At 45.6% G+C, this 21,757-nt stretch overlaps 1 protein-coding gene across 2 annotated transcripts in view; it reads right to left on the reverse strand.

Annotated features, from left to right (window-relative positions):
• The window catches only part of ZNF106 (zinc finger protein 106), a 693,205-nt gene that overhangs the window by 188,772 nt on the left and 482,676 nt on the right, over positions 1 to 21,757 (reverse strand). For both annotated transcript variants that reach the window (XM_069638825.1, XM_069638826.1), the window contains one exon: positions 12,550 to 12,684. In XM_069638825.1, coding sequence (XP_069494926.1) covers positions 12,550 to 12,684 — 135 coding nt within the window. The remainder of the gene's footprint in view (positions 1 to 12,549; positions 12,685 to 21,757) is intronic.

Consider the following 21,757-nt stretch of genomic DNA (forward strand, 5'->3'; position numbering starts at 1 on the left):
TTAATTGGTTTAATGGTGAAATGAGTAGCCACAACCATATAGAGGGCCTGGGAGGGACCAGGAAAGGTGGAGACTGCAGTAGGATTGGCCCGCTCTTTGCAAAGTTGGGCTGTGTTGGTAGAGGCCACAGAGATGTGATCTTGGATATGGACCCTCTTCTTGGAAATGAGAGCGTCTGTATGGCCTTTGGAGCGGGAGGCAGGCCAGTTTGTCAGAGGATGCGCCCAAAGCCCTCCACTTCAACTCAATGTTATCATATGGTGGACATGGGTGGAGGGGCAAATGCTTTGCATTCATTTAGCCTCCCGATTCCAATTTTCCAAAGGACTTGATGGGTCAATTAGGAGGGTTGGGGGGGGGGGAGGGGGTCGCTGGCAGTCAGTTTTCCTGCCGTTGGTTCTGGTTGGTGACAGGTGCACAGGAGGTACGGGTGCAAGTATTCTTCTGGTCAGGTCCAAATGCAAGATGCAATCCCTGGTGATGAAGAAATGCAAGATTCACCGATACATGCCTCTTCAAGACACTACACAGGACTGGGAAAGGCAAGTTCCAGCGATGGCCACTGCACACAGACGACGATAGGCATCCTTTCAGCCACAGTTGAACAAGCTTCTCTAGGACAGGATACCTTAAGGCTGGGATGCTGAAATTTGCAGGGAATGCCTACTTCTACAACAAGCTGGTGACCAACATAGTTCCCGGGGCAAATTGCAGAACGGCAATTCTTCTGACGAGGTACCCCACGACAGAGCTGGGCAGTCCATTGGTGGGCCCAGGGACACTCGCGAAGGCTCAGAATGGCAGAATCCGCCAGAAAGCATTGTGACTAGTTGGCCCAACTAGTCCAAGGGCTGAAGCACCACTCGGGGTCTTCGGCAATTAGGTAGTGTTAGGGGAGTTTTCCTAACCTCCACTTGAGGTAAGACTTTCCCAAAGGTTTACAGGTCCCAAACTCTTAGTATCAGTCGGTACTACTCATGGAACCTTGTAGAATAGCAGAGCAGTCATAAAAAGAAACACTTGCACCAATACATTTATATTAAAATATATATATTTATTATTTACACAAAGAATGTCTTAAAATACTTATAGCATTTTACCAACACACATAGGGTTACTTATAAATACTTTTCAAAGGTCACTGCTTAGTTGGTAATTGCTTGCGTTACAATTGTTCCAGAGTTTGACACTAATTACATTTCTACCTATTATCGGAACCAACGTGCACTCGCCCACAGACAAAGATATACAGTAAATATATTTAGTTAGCAACACCATATAAGATAAAGTCTTTTAGGAAGGAAAATGTTGGTTAAACAGTAGCAGAGCTTAAGGTTCTAGAGGAGTTTTCTCAGCAAACTCAAGCTTTAACAGTCCGATCACTAACTCTATGCAGAAGTCTAAAAAGGCTAAAAGTCTTGCAAAGCAGCATAACAACAAAAATGTGTGTGGATACTTTCAGTCTCTAGCTAAGTATGCTAGAAGAATTAACACAATTTTGGAGACCCTGTTAAAGGACTCAAAAAAGGGACACAAGCCGACAGCTTGGGTCACATGTACCTCTTCGTACACTGCAACACTCCGGAGCGACTTCTTGGTTTAAGGTGAGCAGTACCTTTTCACTCCACAGTACCTTAGGTTAGAAGAAATGTTGTGGCTGGTCTCTCCTCTGTGCAGCAGCGATGGACCCTGTCTCCGGATTCCTTCGTCTGGTAACGAAAGGCAGGAAGCTGAACGGGATGTCTCAGCAGCAGTCTCGAGAGAGGACCTCTGGAACTGATTTCTTCAGCTTCTCTGGTCAGTCTGCGGTTTTGGCGGCATTTTTGCAGCACCAGCAAAGGACACGGTTTGTGTAGTCAATCGTCTTCGATTTCTGGAGTCCTGCATTCCTGTGAGGGCACTTGTAGCAGTCGGTTTGTGTCTCTGGGGGTTCACCTTAAGCTCAGCAAAGACTTGGACTGATTCGGCCACAGTAAGATGTTGCACTACAGAAGGGTCGAATGTCTCCTGGTATTTGCAGTCTGCAGCTCTGGAAAGGCACAGCACCTCGGGGATGGCTCAGATTGTAGTTCGTCTCAGGGATGGTTGGTCCCACCAGCCAAGGGGAAGGAGTCGTCGTCTTCAGAGCTCCCCTGTCACATAGAAAACGGGGTCAGAACAGCAGTTGGCGCTTCACAGTGTTGCAAATAGTCTCAGACGTCTCTGTGTGATTATCTTCTTTGGTTACTTCAGTTTGCAGTAGTCGACTTACCCTTCACCGCAGGAACCTCACCCTTTATTCAGTTTCAGCACACACTCCACACACTCTCTCAGCAGTTTAAAGAAAGGGGTGGGTGTTCAATCAGGACAGTCAGCCCCGCAGTGGGTACTGGTTATATTCAGGTACTCTGGCAGACAAAGGTCAGGGGTGTGGAAAACTCCTCCCCCACTTTCTGCCTGCCCAGACACACTGGAGCCTTGGCGTGGACACCCAAGGGTTCACACCAAAGGCAAAACACACACACAGACCTCCCCTCGCAGAATGAGAGAGGAATGGCTAACAAAGGACAACCACACTAGAAATGGTGAAAAAAGAAAGACGCCACCATGTTAGTACATAGGTGACACTATTGTGGACAACCGGGACTTTTAATACAGTCTGCAGTAAAAAATAACACAATAGTTGGTAGAACACGTCCACTGCAACCAGCCATCACTAGAAGGTTGTCCATGTGACTAACATGTCACAGGAGTAGAGAGAAGGAAGATACTAGGTATCCTCTTATCACTCCACATAAGGTGGTGTGTGCTTATCACTCATAGTATAAAGTTTTAGGAGGGATACAAAGTATCCCTCTATCCTTGAGAACTGCAGTTACTGGAGAAGAAATAAAGAATCTCAAAGGAGACCCCAAAGGGTTCCCAGCAACACTGCCCATAAGGAGCTGTGTGTTCCAAAATGTAAACACAGATGCCTTAAAAGAGATATGGAGGAAAGTAGACTCCATTATAAAAGGTAAAACACAGAGTTCCAAAAGAGAGAGCACATAAGAATGAATGAGTGGAAAAAGGCTCCACTCATTCAGAGTATATAGAAAAAGGTGCACAAATCCAGCAAAAAGAACTGGGGGTCTTACTAGAAGAGGGCATGAAGCATACAAATGATACATCTCCCTTACAGGTAGTCCAACAGGGCTAAACCGGGCTAGACAAAGGAAGGGATGCCAGGCCTCTTCAGATCTTCAGTCGGCTGTTTGTCTACAAGGGATTCTTGGCTCGAACGCTTATCTGAAGAAATGGCTACAGGAGTCCTCTTTTTATCCAGAATCCAGGTAGGAAGCAACTTCAAGCCCATCAATGGCAAGGAGCTGCACCATTCAAACAGCAAGTAGTTGTCCAATCAGGGAAAACTATTGGTTTCACTCATGTCCCAAACTTAGACTCTCTGGTAACACAGAAGTGGAATGGGGACAAGTGCATGACCTTATAAGAGATGTCCTGACCTAGCAAGGCAGGAAGAAGGTCAAACAACAATATGGCCAAAGAACACATACAAATCCTGAGGCATGGCTCTTTTGGGGGACTATCTACGTTTAGTAGCCATACGCAGGTAAACGCGAATGTGCTCACTAAAAAGAATGCAAAAAATGTAAATATGTATCTGCTGCCACCAGCTTGTCTTTAGGCATATATAAAAAAAAAAAAATCCCAAGTGCAAAAAGCGAAGGCAATACAAAAGTATCCCTGATACACTGAATTGTAAGATGCTCAGTGCAAAATTAAAACGTTCAAAGAAAATGTAGATGAGAAACAGTTTCCCAGTACTGAAAGTCTGAAGGATTGATCAGTTTCCCCATAACAAATGAGCAACAGACAAGGGAAGGTAAAATGAAGGATTTACTTCCCTTCAAAAGTATGGGGGTTCATAGAAACTGTGGGGGAAAAGTTGCCAGAACAGAAATCTTTGCTAACACTGAACATGTTCCTTTTCCTTTAAATCATTCTCTCACCTTATCAATCAACACATTTTGTAATTTCTACTTTTTTGGCATCCCTGCATCAGCACTCTATATCTCTCAAGCTTTCTCATCAAAAGCCAGCTGAGCCATCTTCAACATAAGCACCACATGCCTCTGCTTCAAGACTTCTGGGGCAACAAGAAATGAGGGAGAAGAAGTAATCAATGAATCGGCACAATCACCTGTCTTGTGGCTGCAGTGTCAAGCCAGACAACTATATTCCCAGGCCTTGCACACTGCATTGGGTAGGTCAGCCTTAAAGGTAGCCAGGGAGGTATATCTGCATATTGCTCAATCTTATGTAGTTGGTTTGAAGGTAGTCTTAGCACTTTCACTGTGCAGATATTTTGGTGCACCAAGTCCTTAAAATGTGTTTATCCCACCATTGCCACTAGATGTTAGGCACATTTTTCCTAGGATTCATATATATCAACCTATCTTAGTTTACGGGGTGTTGGTCTTGAGTATTGTTAACTCTTAGACGTAGTAAGGCTGAGCAATCAAGGCAAACAACCATTTGTTATGATGTTAAAAAGGTACAGTATGCACTTTGAAAATACTGTAAGCGCGGGAGGAGCAGAACACTCAGAGACCAGAATTTGGAATTCGTAAAACAGTCCCATTTACATACGAAAGGAGAATGCAGACCTCAAGAAATTACACAGACCGTCTTTTGTGGAGGCGTTCCTGAGAAAGCCTGTGAAAGGTAATCTTGCCCAAGGAAGAGACCAGGTCCAATGTGATGAGAATATCTGGGTTTGCTTGAAATGAGCTGGACACTTGGCTCTCATTACGTGACTGGTGGAAAATCATTGGATTTATCACGGAAATACCACTGCTTGATCTTTTGGCAATACCATGGAATTAAGACTACGGGATTCTTGGCAGATTTACCTAGAATAGTAATTATGCACAGTAAATTTGCTGATTATTAGAGGTAAAGCGGAGGATATGCCTCTACCTTTTTGGCAGGAGGTGAATTCTCCACATTCGCTCAACATTAAGAAGTCAGCGGTACAGTTATGTCGTGGTAAAGTGGCAGTGACAGAATTACTGCCAATGTACTTCTGTTTTTACTGCACCGCCGTAATCGTAATGAGGCCTTAAATTCTTGTAACATCACAGAAATCCAGCCTGGCGCGATATCGCTGAGACGGTTTAGTGTGTCAAGAAGTTATCACTGTCAAGGAGCATCAGGCCTTGCAAATATGTAAAAATCCCACTAGGCCTGCAGGGTGAGTTCCCTAGTTTACATGCTCAACATAAAAAAAATGCACTTGCCCCATGGTGAGCGGTGACAAAATATTTACAAGTGCTTTCTGCAAAATGGTGCATGTCACCATATGCACTCTTCACATTTGGTGCATTTCTGCCACCCAAAGGCAGCAATACACAGTGAAACGTATTTTCCATTTACTGCAAAGTGCTGAAAATGTCAAACAAAATTTTCAAACATCCCCATACTCACCAGCAAGGTCGAGTACCATCATGCAAATGGTACTCGCCCTTCAAAAAGTCTCCTCGCCAATTCGAGTGGGCAAGAAGATTTTGCGAGCCCTGTGCATGCTGGGAGCTATAACCCCAAGATTGTCAAGAAACGTACAAGACACTGTTTCCTGGAATTGAGATGGAGAATTTAGAGAACCAGGAGAGAGGACAGAGAAATGATTAGGCACAAAAGTCTACTTCTTTTCTACACCCGATGTAGGTGTTCATCCAATTACCCATCCTGATAAGAATAAAGTAATTATTCAGTTATATGGATCACTCTTCATGTCTTCTGTTGACCACTAGAGGTGTTACAATGTTCCCTTCTTTTTGTTGAGGTGTATGTTTAAGTACAATATACCCAAAATTGGATAGTATTTGCCTTCTAGTTCTTCTTCATGTAGCATAAAGCACATGTTGTAGATATATGCAGTCACAGGTAAACATATGTTCTTTCTTTTCCATTCTAGAGATACTCGCATGCAAATATAATCCACTGAGGTGTGCTAAAGGCTCACTAGATTTGCCGCAGTGAAATTCTTGGTGAATAAGGTACAAGTCACCTCTGCTTAACTTGGATACTCAAGGCATCTACCGATTTGCTTCAAAGCTTACCTTTATGAATTTAACCCCCGTAAAAAGAAAAAATATGATAATCTGTGCATTTAAATAGGACAATGCTTTTATAAAGCATGCAGTCTCTATTTATTTCAAGGCAAACCACGTCCAACCACATATTATTGACATACATCACACCATCCTTATGAAATAAGAATAACACACAAGACATGCAATACTTACCATAAAACCATTTCTGATGATTGTATCTGCTTAGATTCACATGCTGTGCATAGTCTGACATCCATTGGTCACTGCAGAGTATTGCATTTTGTTTTTCGTAGTCGAAAAGGGGACGTCGACATAGGTGTGTCTGTAATACTATCCCTATAGTGACGTGCAGTGTACCCAAATCCCTCACGCGTCGAGGTCCCTCTGTTTGTATTTTTTCTGCCCTGAGGGAGCCTTCTATACGTGAGTGAGTACAGAAAAGAGAGAAAGTAATAAGATGACTATGTTCCTTCCATCCGAGCGGGGAGGAAGGATGGGCGCATGTGAATCTAAGCAGATATAATCATCAGAAATGCTTTTACGGTAAGTAATGCATGCCTTCTGATGCTTGTTAATATGCTTAGAATCACATGCTGTGCATAGACTTGCGAGCGTACCCGGAGTTGGAGGTGGGTTGTGAGAAGGAACAGTAGAGAAAAGATGTCTTAATACTGCTTGTCCCACCTGGGAATCAGATCTAGAATGGGCATCTAGACAGTAGTGTTTTGTAAATGTGTGTACAGAACTCCAGGTTGCTGCTTTGCAAATGGACTCAAGAGGGCATTTGCAATGAATGCTATGGAAGCCCCAGTGCCTCGAGTAGAATGTGCTCTTGGCTTGAAGGGTAGTTCTCTCTTAGCAAGAGTATAACAGAGAGTGATGCATTGGACAATCCATCTAGATATAGTGGATTTTGAAACTGTATCTCCTTCTCTTCCTGCTGCCACCGAGACAAAGAACTGATTAGTCTTTCTCAGTGGTCTAGTTCTTTCCATATAAAACATAACCGCTCTGCGTACATCAAGTGTATGCAGGCTTTTTTCTCCCAAGTTTGATGGGTTTTGAAAGAACGTTGGTAGTTCTATCGACTGGTTGACATGGAATTTAGAAATGAATTTCGGTGCAAACCTAGGATGCGTGCGTAGAACCATCTTATCCTTGTGAACTGTTACAAAGGGGTGTAGTATAGAGAGCGCTTGTAGTTCACTTACTCTCCTAATGGAGGTGATAGCTATTAAGAAAGCAGTTTTAAGAGTGAGGTTCTTAAGTGTTGCTTTGTGCATGGGTTCGAAGGGTGAGCCCGTAAGCCTGGTTAGTACCACATTTAGGTCCCATCCGGGAGCTGGGTTGGATATAGGAGGGTGGATCCTTTTAACTCCCTCCATGAAGGCTTTTATAACTGGAACTTTCCACCATGACACCTTATGTTGAGACGTGGTGTATGCTGAAAGTGCAGCTAGATGAACCTTTATAGAATTAAAGACTAACCCTGAGTCTAATAAGCGAGTCAGGTAAAGAACAATCTGTGTGGGAGAACAGCCAACGGGGTTGATGGTCTTTGCTCTACACCAGATGAACCGTTTCCACTTGCTAGAGTAGCAGTAACAAGTGTTCGGTTTCCTTGCCTCTTTAAGGATGTCCAGGCATTATTGAGGGAGTTGTAAATGTCCGAATTCGATGACCTCAGGAGCCAGGCTGCTAAGTTGAGTGTCTGTGGGCATGGGTGTAGCGTTTTGGCCTTGTCCTGTGACAGCATGTCGTACAGGCAAGGTAGTTTCACCGGTGGAGACAGTGACATCTCCATTAGGTGAGCGAACCAGGGTTGCCGGGCCCACATAGGGGCCATTAGTATCATGGTAACTGGTTCCTGGTGCATCTTGTGCACTATCGTGTTGAGAAGGGGAGTCGGGGGGAAAAGCGTAAACAAATTTCCCTGACCATGTTATCCAGAGACCGTTCCCCTTGGAGCGGTTCTGGGGGTACCTGGAGGCATAATCTTGGCATTGAGAGTTCTCCAGGGTTGCAAACAGATCTATTTCTGGAAAACCCCATTGTGAGAAAACGTCAGAGACGATGTCTTCTCGTAATCTCTATTTGTACTCAGCGGGCAGAGGGAAGTCTCTGCTGAGTTTGTCTGCCAGCATATTGATTTCCCCTGGTACATGTTGTGATAACAGGAACATGTGTCTGAGAGCCCACTTCCAGATCTTCTGGGACAGCTTGGACAGTCCTGGAGAGTGATTGCCCCCTTGCTTGTTCAGGTAGTACATGGCTGTGGTGCTGTCTGGGAGGACCAGCACTGTCTTCCCTTGCAGGTGTGCCTGGCAAGCCTTCAGTGCCTTGAAGACTGCCAGTAGTTCGAGCAGATTTATGTGTTTGGACGCCACACTCGGAGTCCAAATTCCGTGTGCCGTCTGATGGGATAGGTGAGCCCCCCCCATCCTGTGAGGGATGTGTCTGTTGTTAGAGTGGCTTCTACTGCGGGGGTGGCGAATGGTTTCCCTATTACAAGGTTTTCCTTCGACCACCACCGCAGCAAGAGAACCAAGGCCTGCAAGACCACCACTAGATCGTCCCATTGTCCGCTGGCCTGACACCACTGGCTGTTGAGCCACTCTTGCATTGGACGCATGCCCAATCTTGCATGAGGTACCAATATATACATGATGCCATCATTCCTAGCAATCGCATTGCTTTGCGTACCGTCACCTCTCGACCGGCTACATATCGAGGGATCTGAAACAGCATATTTTGGACCCTCTCGTTGGAGGGGAAGACAAGGCCTTCCTTTGTTTGAATTAGAGCCCCTCGGAATTGCTTGACCTGGCTGGGGTCTAGGCTGGACTTCTTCTCGTTGATGGAGAAGCCCAGTTGGAACAAAAGGTTTACCGTCTTTTGGGTATATGAGAAGCATGTCTCGTAGGAATCCCCCGTTCTGAGCCAATCGTCGAGGTAAGGGTATACTGGGATGGACAACCTGCGCAGGTGGGCCGCTGCCACTTTCAGTACTTTTGTGAATACCCTTGGCGCTGACGCTATGCCGAAGGGTAGAACTTTGAACTGTTAGTGTTTGCCCTCTATCATGAACCTGAGGTATTTTCTGTGCGCTGGCAACATTGAAATGTGAAAGTACGCATCTTTCATGTCCAGTTTTGCCATGTAATCCCCCTGAGATAGCAGGGGAATTACTTCCTGCAAAGTCACCATACGAAATTTTTTAAGTTTGAGAAATTTGTTCGCTGGGCGCAGATCTAGTACAGGGCGCATGGTTAAATCCTTTTTGGGTACAAGGAAGTACACTGAATAAATACCCTCCGTTACCTGTTATAGAGGCACAACTTCTATTGCTCCTTTTTCTAGTAGCAGTTCGACTTCTTGAAGAAAGATGGTGAGGCGCTCTGGTGATAGGCGTCTTCCCCTTGGGGGTCTGAACGTAGGACACCGACTGAATTCTATGCAGTAACCGCGGGCTATGGTTGACAATACCCAGCGGTCTGTAGTTATTCCCTCCCATGCTGGTAGAAACGATGTTAACCGGCCCCCGACTGGCGATGCATGGGAGGGGACCCGAACCTTCGGGTCATTTGGTGTTGGTAGCCGGGGAGCCTCTAGGAGTGGGGCCCGACATCTTCCCTTGCCACAACGTTGTCCGCTTTGAACGTATTGTCCGCTGGTTCCTTGAGTGGAGGACCAGTTGCCTGCTGAGGAGTACTGTTGTTGCTGTTGCTGGCTTTGTCGTTGGCCACGAAAAAAGCATCTGTTGCCGTAACCTCGCTTATTGGGAGGCCTTGAGATCTGGTCTAGAGTCTTTAGGGTATCGAAATCCTTCTTAGCTGTCGCCAGTGCGTCATCCACCGCCTTACCAAACAGGTTTGAGTCTTCAATTGGTTTGTTGATGAATGACGCCTGGGTCTCTGGCTTAAAACCTGAGTTCCGGAGCCAGACATGACGCTTGAGAAGTACCCCCTGAACTAAAGACCGGCTAGCCGTCTCTGCAGAATCTAGCGTGTTCTTAATGATGCTCTGGTTAACCAGAGTACCTTCTGTTACATGGCTAACAAGCAAGTTCGTAAGGGCTCAGGAACTTCTTCGAGGTCTTGGCGTAACTTTCCCCATTGGGCATCAGCGCAGCTTGCCAGTAAGGTATTGTAATTGGCAATTGTGATGGAGAAAGCTGCCGAGGCTGTAATCCTCTTTCCCAGGGCGTAACGTTTCTTTCCCTCCTTGTCTGGGGGTGCTTCACTAGTGGATAGCGGAACACCTACCCTTTTCCTTGTGGTGGTTACTACCAAGGAATCAGGTATTGAGTGACCCTTAATGTATAATGGGTCCGAGGGTGAGGGAATAAAAAGTTTCTCAATTCTTGGGTTGACCCCTCTAACCAACGCAGGTGTTGATAAGGATGGGATAAGTCGTCTCTTAACTGAGGCGAGAAGGGGAATGGCCTGGCTAGTAGGTGGTTTCTCCTTAATGATTTTCTCCACCAAGTCTATTTCTGGAGTAATTTCTCCTGTATCAATTTCAAAATGTGCTGCTGCTTTACGTAGTAGCGCATTGAAAGTGGGTTGGTTGTCTATAGGTGACGGGTTTCTGATTGGTGTGGTTTGCGGAGAGGACAGATCCAGAGCATCAGGGTCTGTTGACGCTCCTGGAGACTTGCAAGGCTGTGAGCCACCTCCGTCTGGGACTTCTTCGAAGCCCCCTCCACCCATGTCTGGGTATTCCTCAAAACCTTCTTCAGGGTTTTGTTGATCCTCAATATTTAGGAACTCTTCATCCTCTTGAAAGTGAGAGTCTTCTTCAGTGAGGTCACATGTATTAGCCTCCTCTTGAAGAAGGTTAAATAGTCTTGGCAATTTGGCCCTGGGGTGTTCCTGAAGTAACTCTCTTGATCTCTTGGGTGTTACCTGTTCAGGAGTGGACATAAATCTATCTAGTTTGTCCACACATGATTGGAATCTTTCTAAAGTCCACTGGGGTAACCCAGAACGGTCTGGAGGCGTAAAGGGAAGCTCTTCCGCCTGTAGCCGTCGAGATCTTTCCCACAGCGTGGAGGATATACTCCCTTCGCCCTCTGAGAAACCTTCTCGTGGGCTAGGTCCTTCTTTCGACTGAGTGGGGGGGTTTCTGCCTGCCTTCCGTCTGCTTCGGTGTCTCCCTGGCCTTGTGAGCGGCACTAGGCGGCTCTTTCGCCGTCCGTCTTTGAACGTCAGTGGAGACTATTCGCGCCAAGCTCTCTGCAACTAAACTCTCAGTCGAGGGTTCGTCTCGCAGTGTTAGGCGGTGCTGAGACCTCTTCGCCGACGGGCGCACTCCTACGAGGCAAGTCGTCTGGCGTTTTGGTGGTAGCGCCCTTATCTGTAGGTGGCCCAGTCGCTAGTTGCTTATACGGTTGCGGGGAGGGCTTGCGACCCTTACGGTCGGCGTAGGCTGCCGGTAGGACCAGCGTCTCTGTTGGCGCTAGGCCTTTCTTCGACTTAGACGAAGGAGTGCCGTGGGTTGTTTGTTTATCTTTATGTTTCTTATGTGCGTCAGCGTCGCCGGGGTGTACATCCCCATAAATAGGGCGCAAGCCGAACTTGTCAGGCTGGGGACAGACGCGGAGGGGCGGGACGCTCGTTAGAGAGGTCAACAACCTCCGATACGGAGGTAGTATTATCACTGTCCCCCTCGTCACATTCGGGGGCGGGTGAGGAATCAGCTCTAGACATAGCGTACACTGCCCACCTCTTGACCCTGCGGTCCTTTAAAGTCTTTGGGCGAAGAAGTTACAGGCCGCACAGCCGTCCGCGTTGTGGTCGAGGGGTAAGCAGCGGTTACACCGCTTATGCTTATCCTTCCACGGGAATTTGCCGTTACAGCGCGGGCAAAATCTAAACAGAGTCCTCTCCATAGCTGAGGATACAGTTATAAGTGATAACGACCCCGAAGGAAAGGGGGGTGAAAGAGAAAGGCATTCTTAGAAAGAAAACAGGAGTGTGCCACGACCCCCACTCTCCCTACTGTATAGGCTGGGCCACGTGTTCGGCAGCGCCGAAGGATCGCCTCTGTCGAAATCACCGCCTTCGAAGATCTTGATCGGCGGTGAAACAGCTTAGCCGTCGAAGGAGAGAAGGATTTAACAATAACTTTCAAAAAACGACCAAGGGTCGAATAAATGATATTGGCAATTTGTCTCGAACAAGCTCTGCATTAAGGCGAACAGTGTTCTGTGCGGAAAAAGACAATCTGAGGGACCTCGACGCGGGAGGGATTTTGGGTACACTGCACGTCACTATAGGGATAGTATTACAGACACACCTATGTCGACGTCCCCTTTTCGACTAAGAAAAACAAAATGCAATACTCGCAGTGACCACTGTATGTCGGACTATGCACAGCATGTGATTCTAAGCAGATTAACAAGCATCAGAAACATGGGATACAGTGCTGGGTGCATAATACATTACATTACCTTGATGTTGTAGCAGCGAATGGTGTGATCACTGGATCCAGTGTACAGCACAGAGTTCTTGCCAGATGTCAGAGTCAGTAGGAGGCAGTTTACTTTTGAGGTGTGTCCTTCAAAGATTGCCACACATTTCCTGTTCTGAAATAGAAATTATTTGTAATGTGCATGAAACCTATAGCATGTAATCACACATTGTCATCAGAAAACACTGTAACCATCCAATCTATTTTGTAAAATGTTCCCTTTCAAAAACAGTACTGAGATCGTAGCTTTGATGTACTGATACAGCTGTGGGGCTGACCGCTACCTGGTCTCTGTACATCATAATATATCTTCAACGACCAGTTGCAAGGGGTGGCACTGATGTTAACAGCCCCAGGATGTTCAGCCCTTGGAACGGCTGCTTGTATTTTCAGTCAATGTACAGGATACCGCGCTCATCCTGTTCATTGAATGAAAATACTGTCTCAAGATGGCTACCATGGACATGGAAGGTGTGGCTCCATATGGAGACCCTCTACCATTTCCATGGCCGCCACTGAGCAGGGTAGGGGGATTGGAAAAATAAAAGATAAGGGAGGATGGGGAGAAGATGGCGAGGCAGAGCAAGCAGTCTTCAGGTTCCATGGGCTCAAATTAGCAGTTTCAGCCCGCAGTCCTGGGAACCTGATTGGCTGTTCCTCCCGCCCAGGTGCTAATAAAACGGTTCTATGTGATAAGGTTGCCAAACTAAATCCTGCGGCCAAAAATGCAGTTTAAAATAATGCTTTTTTCAACACATTTATATGCAGGGGGAAAAGCCCCACAGCTCCCCTATACTCCCCTTACATTATATTATTACACTATCCCACCCACATATAAATGCGTTAAAAAGTGTTTTTTTAAATAAAAAAAATGTCTTTTTTGCAGCAGGAATTTTGCTGCAACCTTATCAATGGATACCAATAAAACGGTATCCATATGATTCTCAAATCACATTTAGTAAAGGGTTGGTAGGACGTGAAAGGATAGGGAAATAATAAGGAACTGTGTCTTGAGGTTGGTCTATTTTCGTGTAAGTGTTGTCTAGTTTTGTTATCCATGTAGGAGTGTTGTACTAAAATATTGGATTAGTTATAGTTCACCCTGCGTGAACGGGTAAGAAGGATGAATAAAGATTTCACACATTTTTCGCATGAGAAAGTCTTCCCCTACACACAGGACAACTACTTCAGACAAGAAATAGTGGATGGTACCTCCGCCCAAGGTGGACAAGGTAACAAGAAAAAAGTGTCTTTCAGAAATACATCCTTCAACTCAAGTGACGGAAGCTCATACGGTGACAATAAAACGTATCGCGGCAAGTCTAATCGACGCAATATGAGGAGGGGCAACCCCCGAGGCCGAAGAGGCAACAGGGGAGGAGGTAATCAAAGTGGTAGACCAAATGATCAACAACATTTTTTAGAGAACGGTGCAGAGACATGGGATCTGGAACCTCGGGTCACCCAAAGTATGGCAGCCTTGTGGTGAATCTTTCCGATTATCAACGAACAGAACAAGAAATGCAGATGCTCGAGAAAGGGATGGGTTTCGTTCCTACGAATCACCATAGCCCTTTTATTTTTCGTCAGGAATTTAGGCAATTCATGAGAAAAATCCACTTATATCAATTTTTCGAGGATAATACGCACGAATAAGAAGCCTCAGACTCAGGATTGAGCAATAAATCAGCCTTCTGCGTACCAACAGCAGCTCAGAGTCCAGAAGCTTTGGTATTCCAAAAAAGAGTACTGAAAGAGATTACGACTCTAGAACAACAGGCGAAAGGCAGGAAAACCTTTCAGAACATCAGCAACAATGAAATCCTTGCACTTAAGCAATTATCCAGTAATCAAGGGATCATAATACGCAAGGCTGATAAAGGAGGAGCTACAGTGATTCTTAATCGTGCAGATTACATAAGGGAATGCTACCGCCAGTTGTTAGATCTTACTTGCTACCAAACACTAATAGAGGACCAAACCCCGCGATTACTTAAGATGATCACCCTGAAAGTCACAAAAGCACAAGAGAGGGTGGATCAGTCGGAAGAAATGTGATTTTCTCATTAAAGATAAACCCCAGATTCCGCAATTTTACATCTTGCCTAAAATCCACAAAGCGATGACCAACCCACCAGGTAGACCAATCGTCTCGGGGGTGAATTCTGTTCTTGAGCCCCTGTCGAGATTCACAGATACCTTTTTACAACCGTTGGTGAGAAATATGGCCTTGTTCATACAGGATACAACACAAATCATATCAGAGGTAGAAGATTTGGACTTTGATCCACAGACTGAGCTTCTAGTGGGCCTTGATGTAGTGGCCTTGTATTCGATTATCCCCCAACAATTGTCTCTAGAAGTACTCGAGGAAAAATTGTTAAGGGACCATACCGTGATAACCACCCCGGTATTCATTCTGTGGTGTGCGGAAATGGCCCTAGTCGAGAGTTACTTCCACTTTAATGGGGAGTTCTTTAAACAGATACAAGGAACCGCCATGGGCGCCACTTTGGCGCCTAGTGTAGCCAATCTCTACATGGAAGGTTTTGAAATCAACATCATTATGAACAACTCTAACCCGTTCATTAGTCACAATAGAAAATGGCGTCGATATATAGACATTTTTATGATTTGGACGGGAGGCTCACAGGAACTGGAGCGCTTCTATGAATGGATTGACCTACAAAATGGTTTTCTGAAATGTACCCACCAACATAGTACAATATCCTTAGGTTTCTTGGATATTACCATCAGTGTTGAACCTAATATAAGAAAACTGCATGTTAAACCTTACAACAAGCCATCAGATAGAAACTCTTTGCTACACTACTCAAGTTTCCATCCGCGTCATGTACGCAACAATTTACCTCTGGGCCAGTTCCCGAGACTTAAAAGGAACAGTACCAACAGAACCGATTTTCAAGTTGAAGCAACGAAAATGAAAGATAAGCTTGAAGATAGGGGATACCCAAAGAAAATCACCCAGAGTGCTTGGAAACGAGCCAATAACAACAATAGATAGGCACTGTTGGAATATAGGGCACAACGTACACAGAAAGAAACCAATAAACGACTTGTTTTTGTCAATACATATAACCATCTTTCCAATGGAATTAAACAAATCATTGGCAAAAACTGGCATCTTCTGGAAAACTGTGAACATCCAATTGCAAGACCTATAATTGCGTTTTAAGAGAAGCCGTAATGTAAAGGAAATCCTAACTAGAAATGATATCAGTAGGAAACCGACATTACAAAGAACATTGCCGCAACAATGGGGATTTCAAAACCTTACGGGACACACACTGTGTGGTAACTGTCGCCGTTGCCCTTCCACATTCAAGAGCACAGAAGTAGATATTGGTTTACCAACGGTCTGCTGGGAGCAAAAAAGTTTTAGTAACTGTAACACAAAGATGGTGATCTATGCAGTTTGGTGCCCGTGCAGAAAAATGTATATAGGTAAAACGGATAGAAAAATCAAAATCCGGATAGGGGAACGCAGAAGTTGCATTAGAAATAGAACTCGGAATGCACCCCTAGTTGAACACTGCATGGAATATAACCATAAGGTGGATGATATTAGCTGGACTATCCTGTACAAACAAAGACCAAGTATGGATAGTAACAAAGATAAAAGAGCCCTTTTGAAAAAAGAGCAACAGTTAATTTTTCTCACCAATAGTATGATGTTTGGTCTGAATGAAAAAATGGACTTGTGGGTCTAAACTGCAAAGCCTTAGGAGTCTAGTGCGATTTCTTGAGACTGATGGAAGCGCGTGAATAACATGACAAATTACTGCTGCTTGTCACTGAGGTTTTCCCAAACGGAATATCTTGCTTGATTCACTGGACTACGCTTTTGCATTAAGGGGGGATTGTAGGTTTCTAACCTGTTGATTGGTGTTGACGTTGTTTTCAATGCAGAATGGGCGTAAAGCACCGTATGATCGGTGACGCCAGTGAACCCGTACAAAAACATCTCTGCGCATGCGCGTATTAGGGATGCTGACATATTAAGCCCGGATATGCTTCTAGTTTCTAGAGGCGACCCCGGAAGCACTTACGCACCGAGAGAACGTGGAAGAAGTGAAGAAAACCAAACACAGAGCTTGGACGTTATTTACCAATGGTAAGACGAATCAGCTGTCGAGCGGGCAGACTAGCTTTAATGTAGGTTTGCCTTAACGTTTTGGGAACACGTAATGACATGGACAAGTCGGCGTCATAATACGAACTGCCGCGGGAGCATTTTCAGTTGGATAATGTGTCGGTCTACGTTTAGTTGATTGCTCAGGAAGCCCGTAATGATGTCAACCATTTACCGACTGCTTACGACTATCACTGCATATGGCCTGTTTACAGCCAGGCCACTTTGGTTTTTTGGCTGCCTAATATTTTAGAACTACATGAGGTAGAGCCGTACAGATGGATAGTTCTAGCCGCCTATCCATTAGCCATTGACTCTTTATCCTCTGTACTTGCCGGTGTTGGACTAACATATAGCCCTTCTACATTTTTCCTCAGAAATAACAAACAAGTGCAGGTCTAACATGGAGATACCGGCCATGCTTTAACTGCGACTTTAGCCATTGGATTTTGGCTCTACACGACTTTGGAACAAATACGCCACGACGAATACCTGTGATTAAGTAAGTTCTGCATATGTCAATACTATGCATCAAAAGTTACTCTCTCTCAGCCTCTAACGGGATACCATCTAATATCCTCTTTTAGCCCTATGAAATCCGCAAATCATTCTACTCATAAGAGTGCGAGGACCGCCTCTTTCCGCTTATCCACTATAACAAGAAACTTGGATAAATACCTGATTTAAGAGTGAGTGATGGAATTGAAATTCACTTTCGCATTAGCTGTAGAAGGGATGGTAGAAGGTTGAGTGTTACTTCCCTTCCTTTCCCTTCCCGCTTTTACCTCTGCTTGCGCCCCAGAGGGCCTTGGCCCCCTTCCCTCCTCCCCTCCCCCGTTTTCTTTTCTTTGAATTCCAAAACTAGTAAGAGGGTGAGAGAACACTTGTTAACTGGTGTTTGATGTCACATGCATAGCTATGCTTTCCAAACCACACAATGGGAGTTTGTTCTTTTGATCTTTGACTGTCATTAATTAATTATGACAGATTTTTTGAGTTGAGCAGCTGAATAGGCTACTAATCCGCCTATTTTTTGTTGTTTGTTTTGCTACTCCCCGTTAGGTGGTGATCCTTCTCCAGCTAGATGGAAGATAAGGGGACTAATAACCCTTAAAGAAGAGACCATTAAGATCTCATTTGAGAAAAAAATGTTGACATAAGATTGTCTCAAACAGTCATTATCAGATTTTAGATTGTATTGTTGACAGAAACGTTTTTGCCAAATTGCTTAATAACTCTTTAAAAGCCCCTGAAGGATTCCCGAATAATCTTTATACTCACATCTTAAATGGGAAGAAACATGTCAGGCACTAATTGCGTGTGTGTGGAATGAGATTGTGATAAATGTCTGAATACGAGAGTGTATGAAATGAGTCTAATTGAGGTGTGAGTAGCGAGGTATGGTTGAATGTGATAAATAACACAGCACATCACACTGTAAAGCTAAAACAACTTTAGAATCCAAATCTATGAGCTTATTAAGTGGAGGTTTTAAGCCTTTGCATTTGTCTCTGTGAATGAATTGTTTGTTTTAAACGTTTGGTGTAGGACTATTAAGGATTATAGTGCCCACACCGATGGTGTTCTTAAAATTTGAGTGTAATTGATTAAATAATATATGGGATACATTACTCACCGTAATCGTATTTCTGATGCTTGTATCTGCTTAGATTCACATGCTGTGCATAGGCCGACATCTAGTGGAAGCTGTGGAGTATTACAGTTTGTTTTTCGAAAGTCGAAAATGGGGCGTCGACACAGGCGTGCCAGTAATACTATCCCTAGTGTGACGTCCACTGTACCCAAGATCCCTCACGCGTGTAGGATCCTCAGATTGTATTTTTTCTGACATGAGGAAGCATGAGGAGTAGCGTGAGTACAGATAATCCAAGCAGATAGACAGAAAGGTAAGACTACAAGCAATCATGCGCCTTCTCTCGGAGGGGAGGAAGGGTGGGTCGCATGTGAATCTAAGCAGATACAAGCATCAGAAATACGATTACGGTGAGTAATGTATCCCTTCTGAGGCTTGTGGAATCTGCTTAGATCACATGCTGTGCATAGATTAGCGAGCAGTACCAGAAGAAGGAGGTGGGATGTGAGAAGGGTCATGAGCAAACAGGTGTCTTAGAACCGCTTGTCCCACTTGTGTATCTGTCTTGGAATGAGTGTCAATGCAGTAATGCTGAGTAAAAGTGTGAATAGAGCTCCAAGTAGCCGCTTTGCAAATGGTGTCGAGGGGAACATTTGCAATGAAAGCCAGAGTGGCACCAATGCCTCTAGTAGAGTGGGCCCTTGGCGTAAAAGGCAGAGTCTTTTCAGCAAGAGAGTAACACAGCTGTATACAGTTGATAATCCACTTCGAGATGGCGCCCTTAGAGACGCGATCCCCCTCTCTGCCTGTAGCTACGGAGACAAACAGTTGATCTGTTTTCCTTAGCGGTCTGGTTTTATTTACATAGTATAGGACCGCCCTACGCACATCTAGGGTGTGTAGTTTCACCTCAGCCGAGCTTTGCGGGTTTTGGGAGAAAGCCGGAAGCTCGATGGACTGGTTTACATGGAACTTGGATATGAATTTAGGTGAGAACCTAGGGTGTGTGCGTAAAACCAGTTTGTCTTTGTGGATAGTAAAGAAAGGATCCTGCACTGACAGAGCCTGAATTTCACTGACCCTTCTTATGGAGGTAATGGCTACTAAGAAGGCCGTTTTATAAGTCAGGTGTTTGAGACTACTTTTATGCATGGGTTCGAATGGGGGTCCCATGAGCTTAGCTAGCACCACGTTGAGGTCCCATCCTGGCGGTGGGTTCGAAATAGGAGGGTGAAGTCTCTTTACTCCTTCCATGAAGGCTTTAACCACTGGTACTTTCCACCACGAGACCTTGTTATGGGATGTGGTGTAAGCCGAGAGGGCTGCCAGGTGTACTTTTAGCGAGTTAAAAACCAACCCTGCATCCAGCAGGTGGAGCATGTATGTTACAACGTTGGAAGGAGTGCAATCAACCGGGTTGATTTGTTTATTCTGGCACCAGATAACGAATCTTTTCCACTTATCAAAGTAACAGTGCCTTGTATTTGGTTTCCTGGACTCCTTTAGAATGTCCATACACCTCTGTGGTAATTTGAGATGTCCAAACTCTATGACTTCAGGAGCCATGCTGCTAGGTTCATAGAGTTGGGTTTCTGATGCACTGTTTGACCCTGTTGCTGGGACAGTAGGTTGTACCAGGCTGGGAGTCTGATGGGTTCGCACACCGCCATCCTGCGTAGGTGTGGAAACCATGGTTGTCTCGCCCACATGGGAGCAACTAGGATGAGCGTCATCGATTCCTTGTTCATCTTGTACACCACCTTCCTGATGAGAGGAGTTGGTGGAAAAGCGTACGCAAACATCCCTGACCAGTTCATCCACAGGGCATTCCCTTGGGAGTCTGGCTGGGGGAACCTGGATGCAAATCCTGGGCATTGTTTGTTTTCGCTTGTGGCGAATGGGTCTATAGTGGGGAAACCCCACTGAGAGAAGATATCTTCTGCTACGTCTCTGTGAAGGACCCATTCGTGTTCTTCTGGGAGGGAGTCTCTGCTTAGAGTATCCGCTAGGGAATTGAGCTCCCCTGGAACATGTTGCGATGACAGGAAGATGTTCCGTCTGAGTGCCCATATCCATATTTTCTGGGCAAGCTTGGACAGATTTGGCGAACGAGTCCCCCCTTGCTTGTTCAGATAGAACATGGCTGTCGTGCTGTCCGTCCTGACCTGCACCGACAAGTTCAGTAGATGGGGCTCGAACGCCTTTAGCGCTCGGAATACTGCCAGAAGCTCTAGCAGATTGATGTGGTTCTTGGCTACTGAGTGAGACCAGAGACCCTGAGCAGTGTGGTGGAGATGGTGAGCTCCCCACCCAGTCAGGCATGCATCTGTAGTCACCACGGCTTGTACTTCGGGGTCGTAAAAGGGTTTCCCCTTTGCGAGATTCTCTCTTGTCCACCAGTGTAGGCTCTGTACGAGTGTTGGCGAAACGACCACTAGATCGTCCCAATGACCACTTGCCTGAGACCACTGTTTCGCCAACCATTCCTGCATGGGACGCATGCGCAGACGCGCGTGGGGGACCAGGTAAATGCATGACGCCATCATGCCCAGTAACCGCATAGCTTTGCGTACTGTTATCTGTCGACCTGACTGATAATACGGAATTTGCAGAAGTATATTCCGAATTCTCTCTTCCGAAGGGAAGGTTAATCCTTTCTGAGTATCTAGGATAGCTCCTAGAAACTGTTTTGAGGTGCTTGGCACCAGACTTGACTTTTTCTCGTTGATGGAGAAGCCTAATTCGTGGAGGAGGTCGATAGTCCTCTGAATGTTTGACCTGCAAATTCCTGGGGTTTCCCCCGTTATGAGCCAGTCGTCCAGATAAGGGTACACCGGGATTGCTTCCCTGCGTAGGTGTGCAGCCGCCACCGCCAGTACCTTGGTGAATACCCTTGGTGCTGAAGCTATCCCGAAGGGCAGTACCTTGAATTGGTAGTGGCGGCTGTCCACCTTGAAGCGCAAGTACTTCCTGTACGCTGGGAGCATGGAAATATGAAAATAAGCATCTTTCATATCCAAGGTTGCCATGTAATCCCCCTTTTTTAGGAGGGGGATTACCTCTTGTAGCGTGGTCATACGGAATTTTTGGGGCTTGACATATTTGTTGGCAGGCCGTAAGTCCAATACTGGGCGCATTGTCAAATCTTTCTTTGGCACAAGGAAGTAAGTTGAATAGATACCCTTGTTTACCTGGTGTCCTGGGACGAGTTCTATCGCGTCCTTTTCTAGCAGAATGGCGATCTCCTCGAGAAGGATCCTTTGATGCTCTAGGGAGTGCACTCTTTGTCGTGGAGGATGGTTCCGGGGACGCTGCAGTAGTTCTATACAATATCCTGCGGATACTGTTGACAGCACCCATCTGTCTGAGGTGATCCCTTCCCAAGCCTGGGTGAAGGTGGAAATGCGTCCCCCTACTGGGGTTGCGTGGCAAGGGACCCTG

The sequence above is a fragment of the Ambystoma mexicanum genome, chromosome 14 (assembly GCF_040938575.1).
Source record: "Ambystoma mexicanum isolate Mex_15411 chromosome 14, UKY_AmexF1_1, whole genome shotgun sequence".
NCBI classification, from domain to species: domain Eukaryota; kingdom Metazoa; phylum Chordata; class Amphibia; order Caudata; family Ambystomatidae; genus Ambystoma; species Ambystoma mexicanum.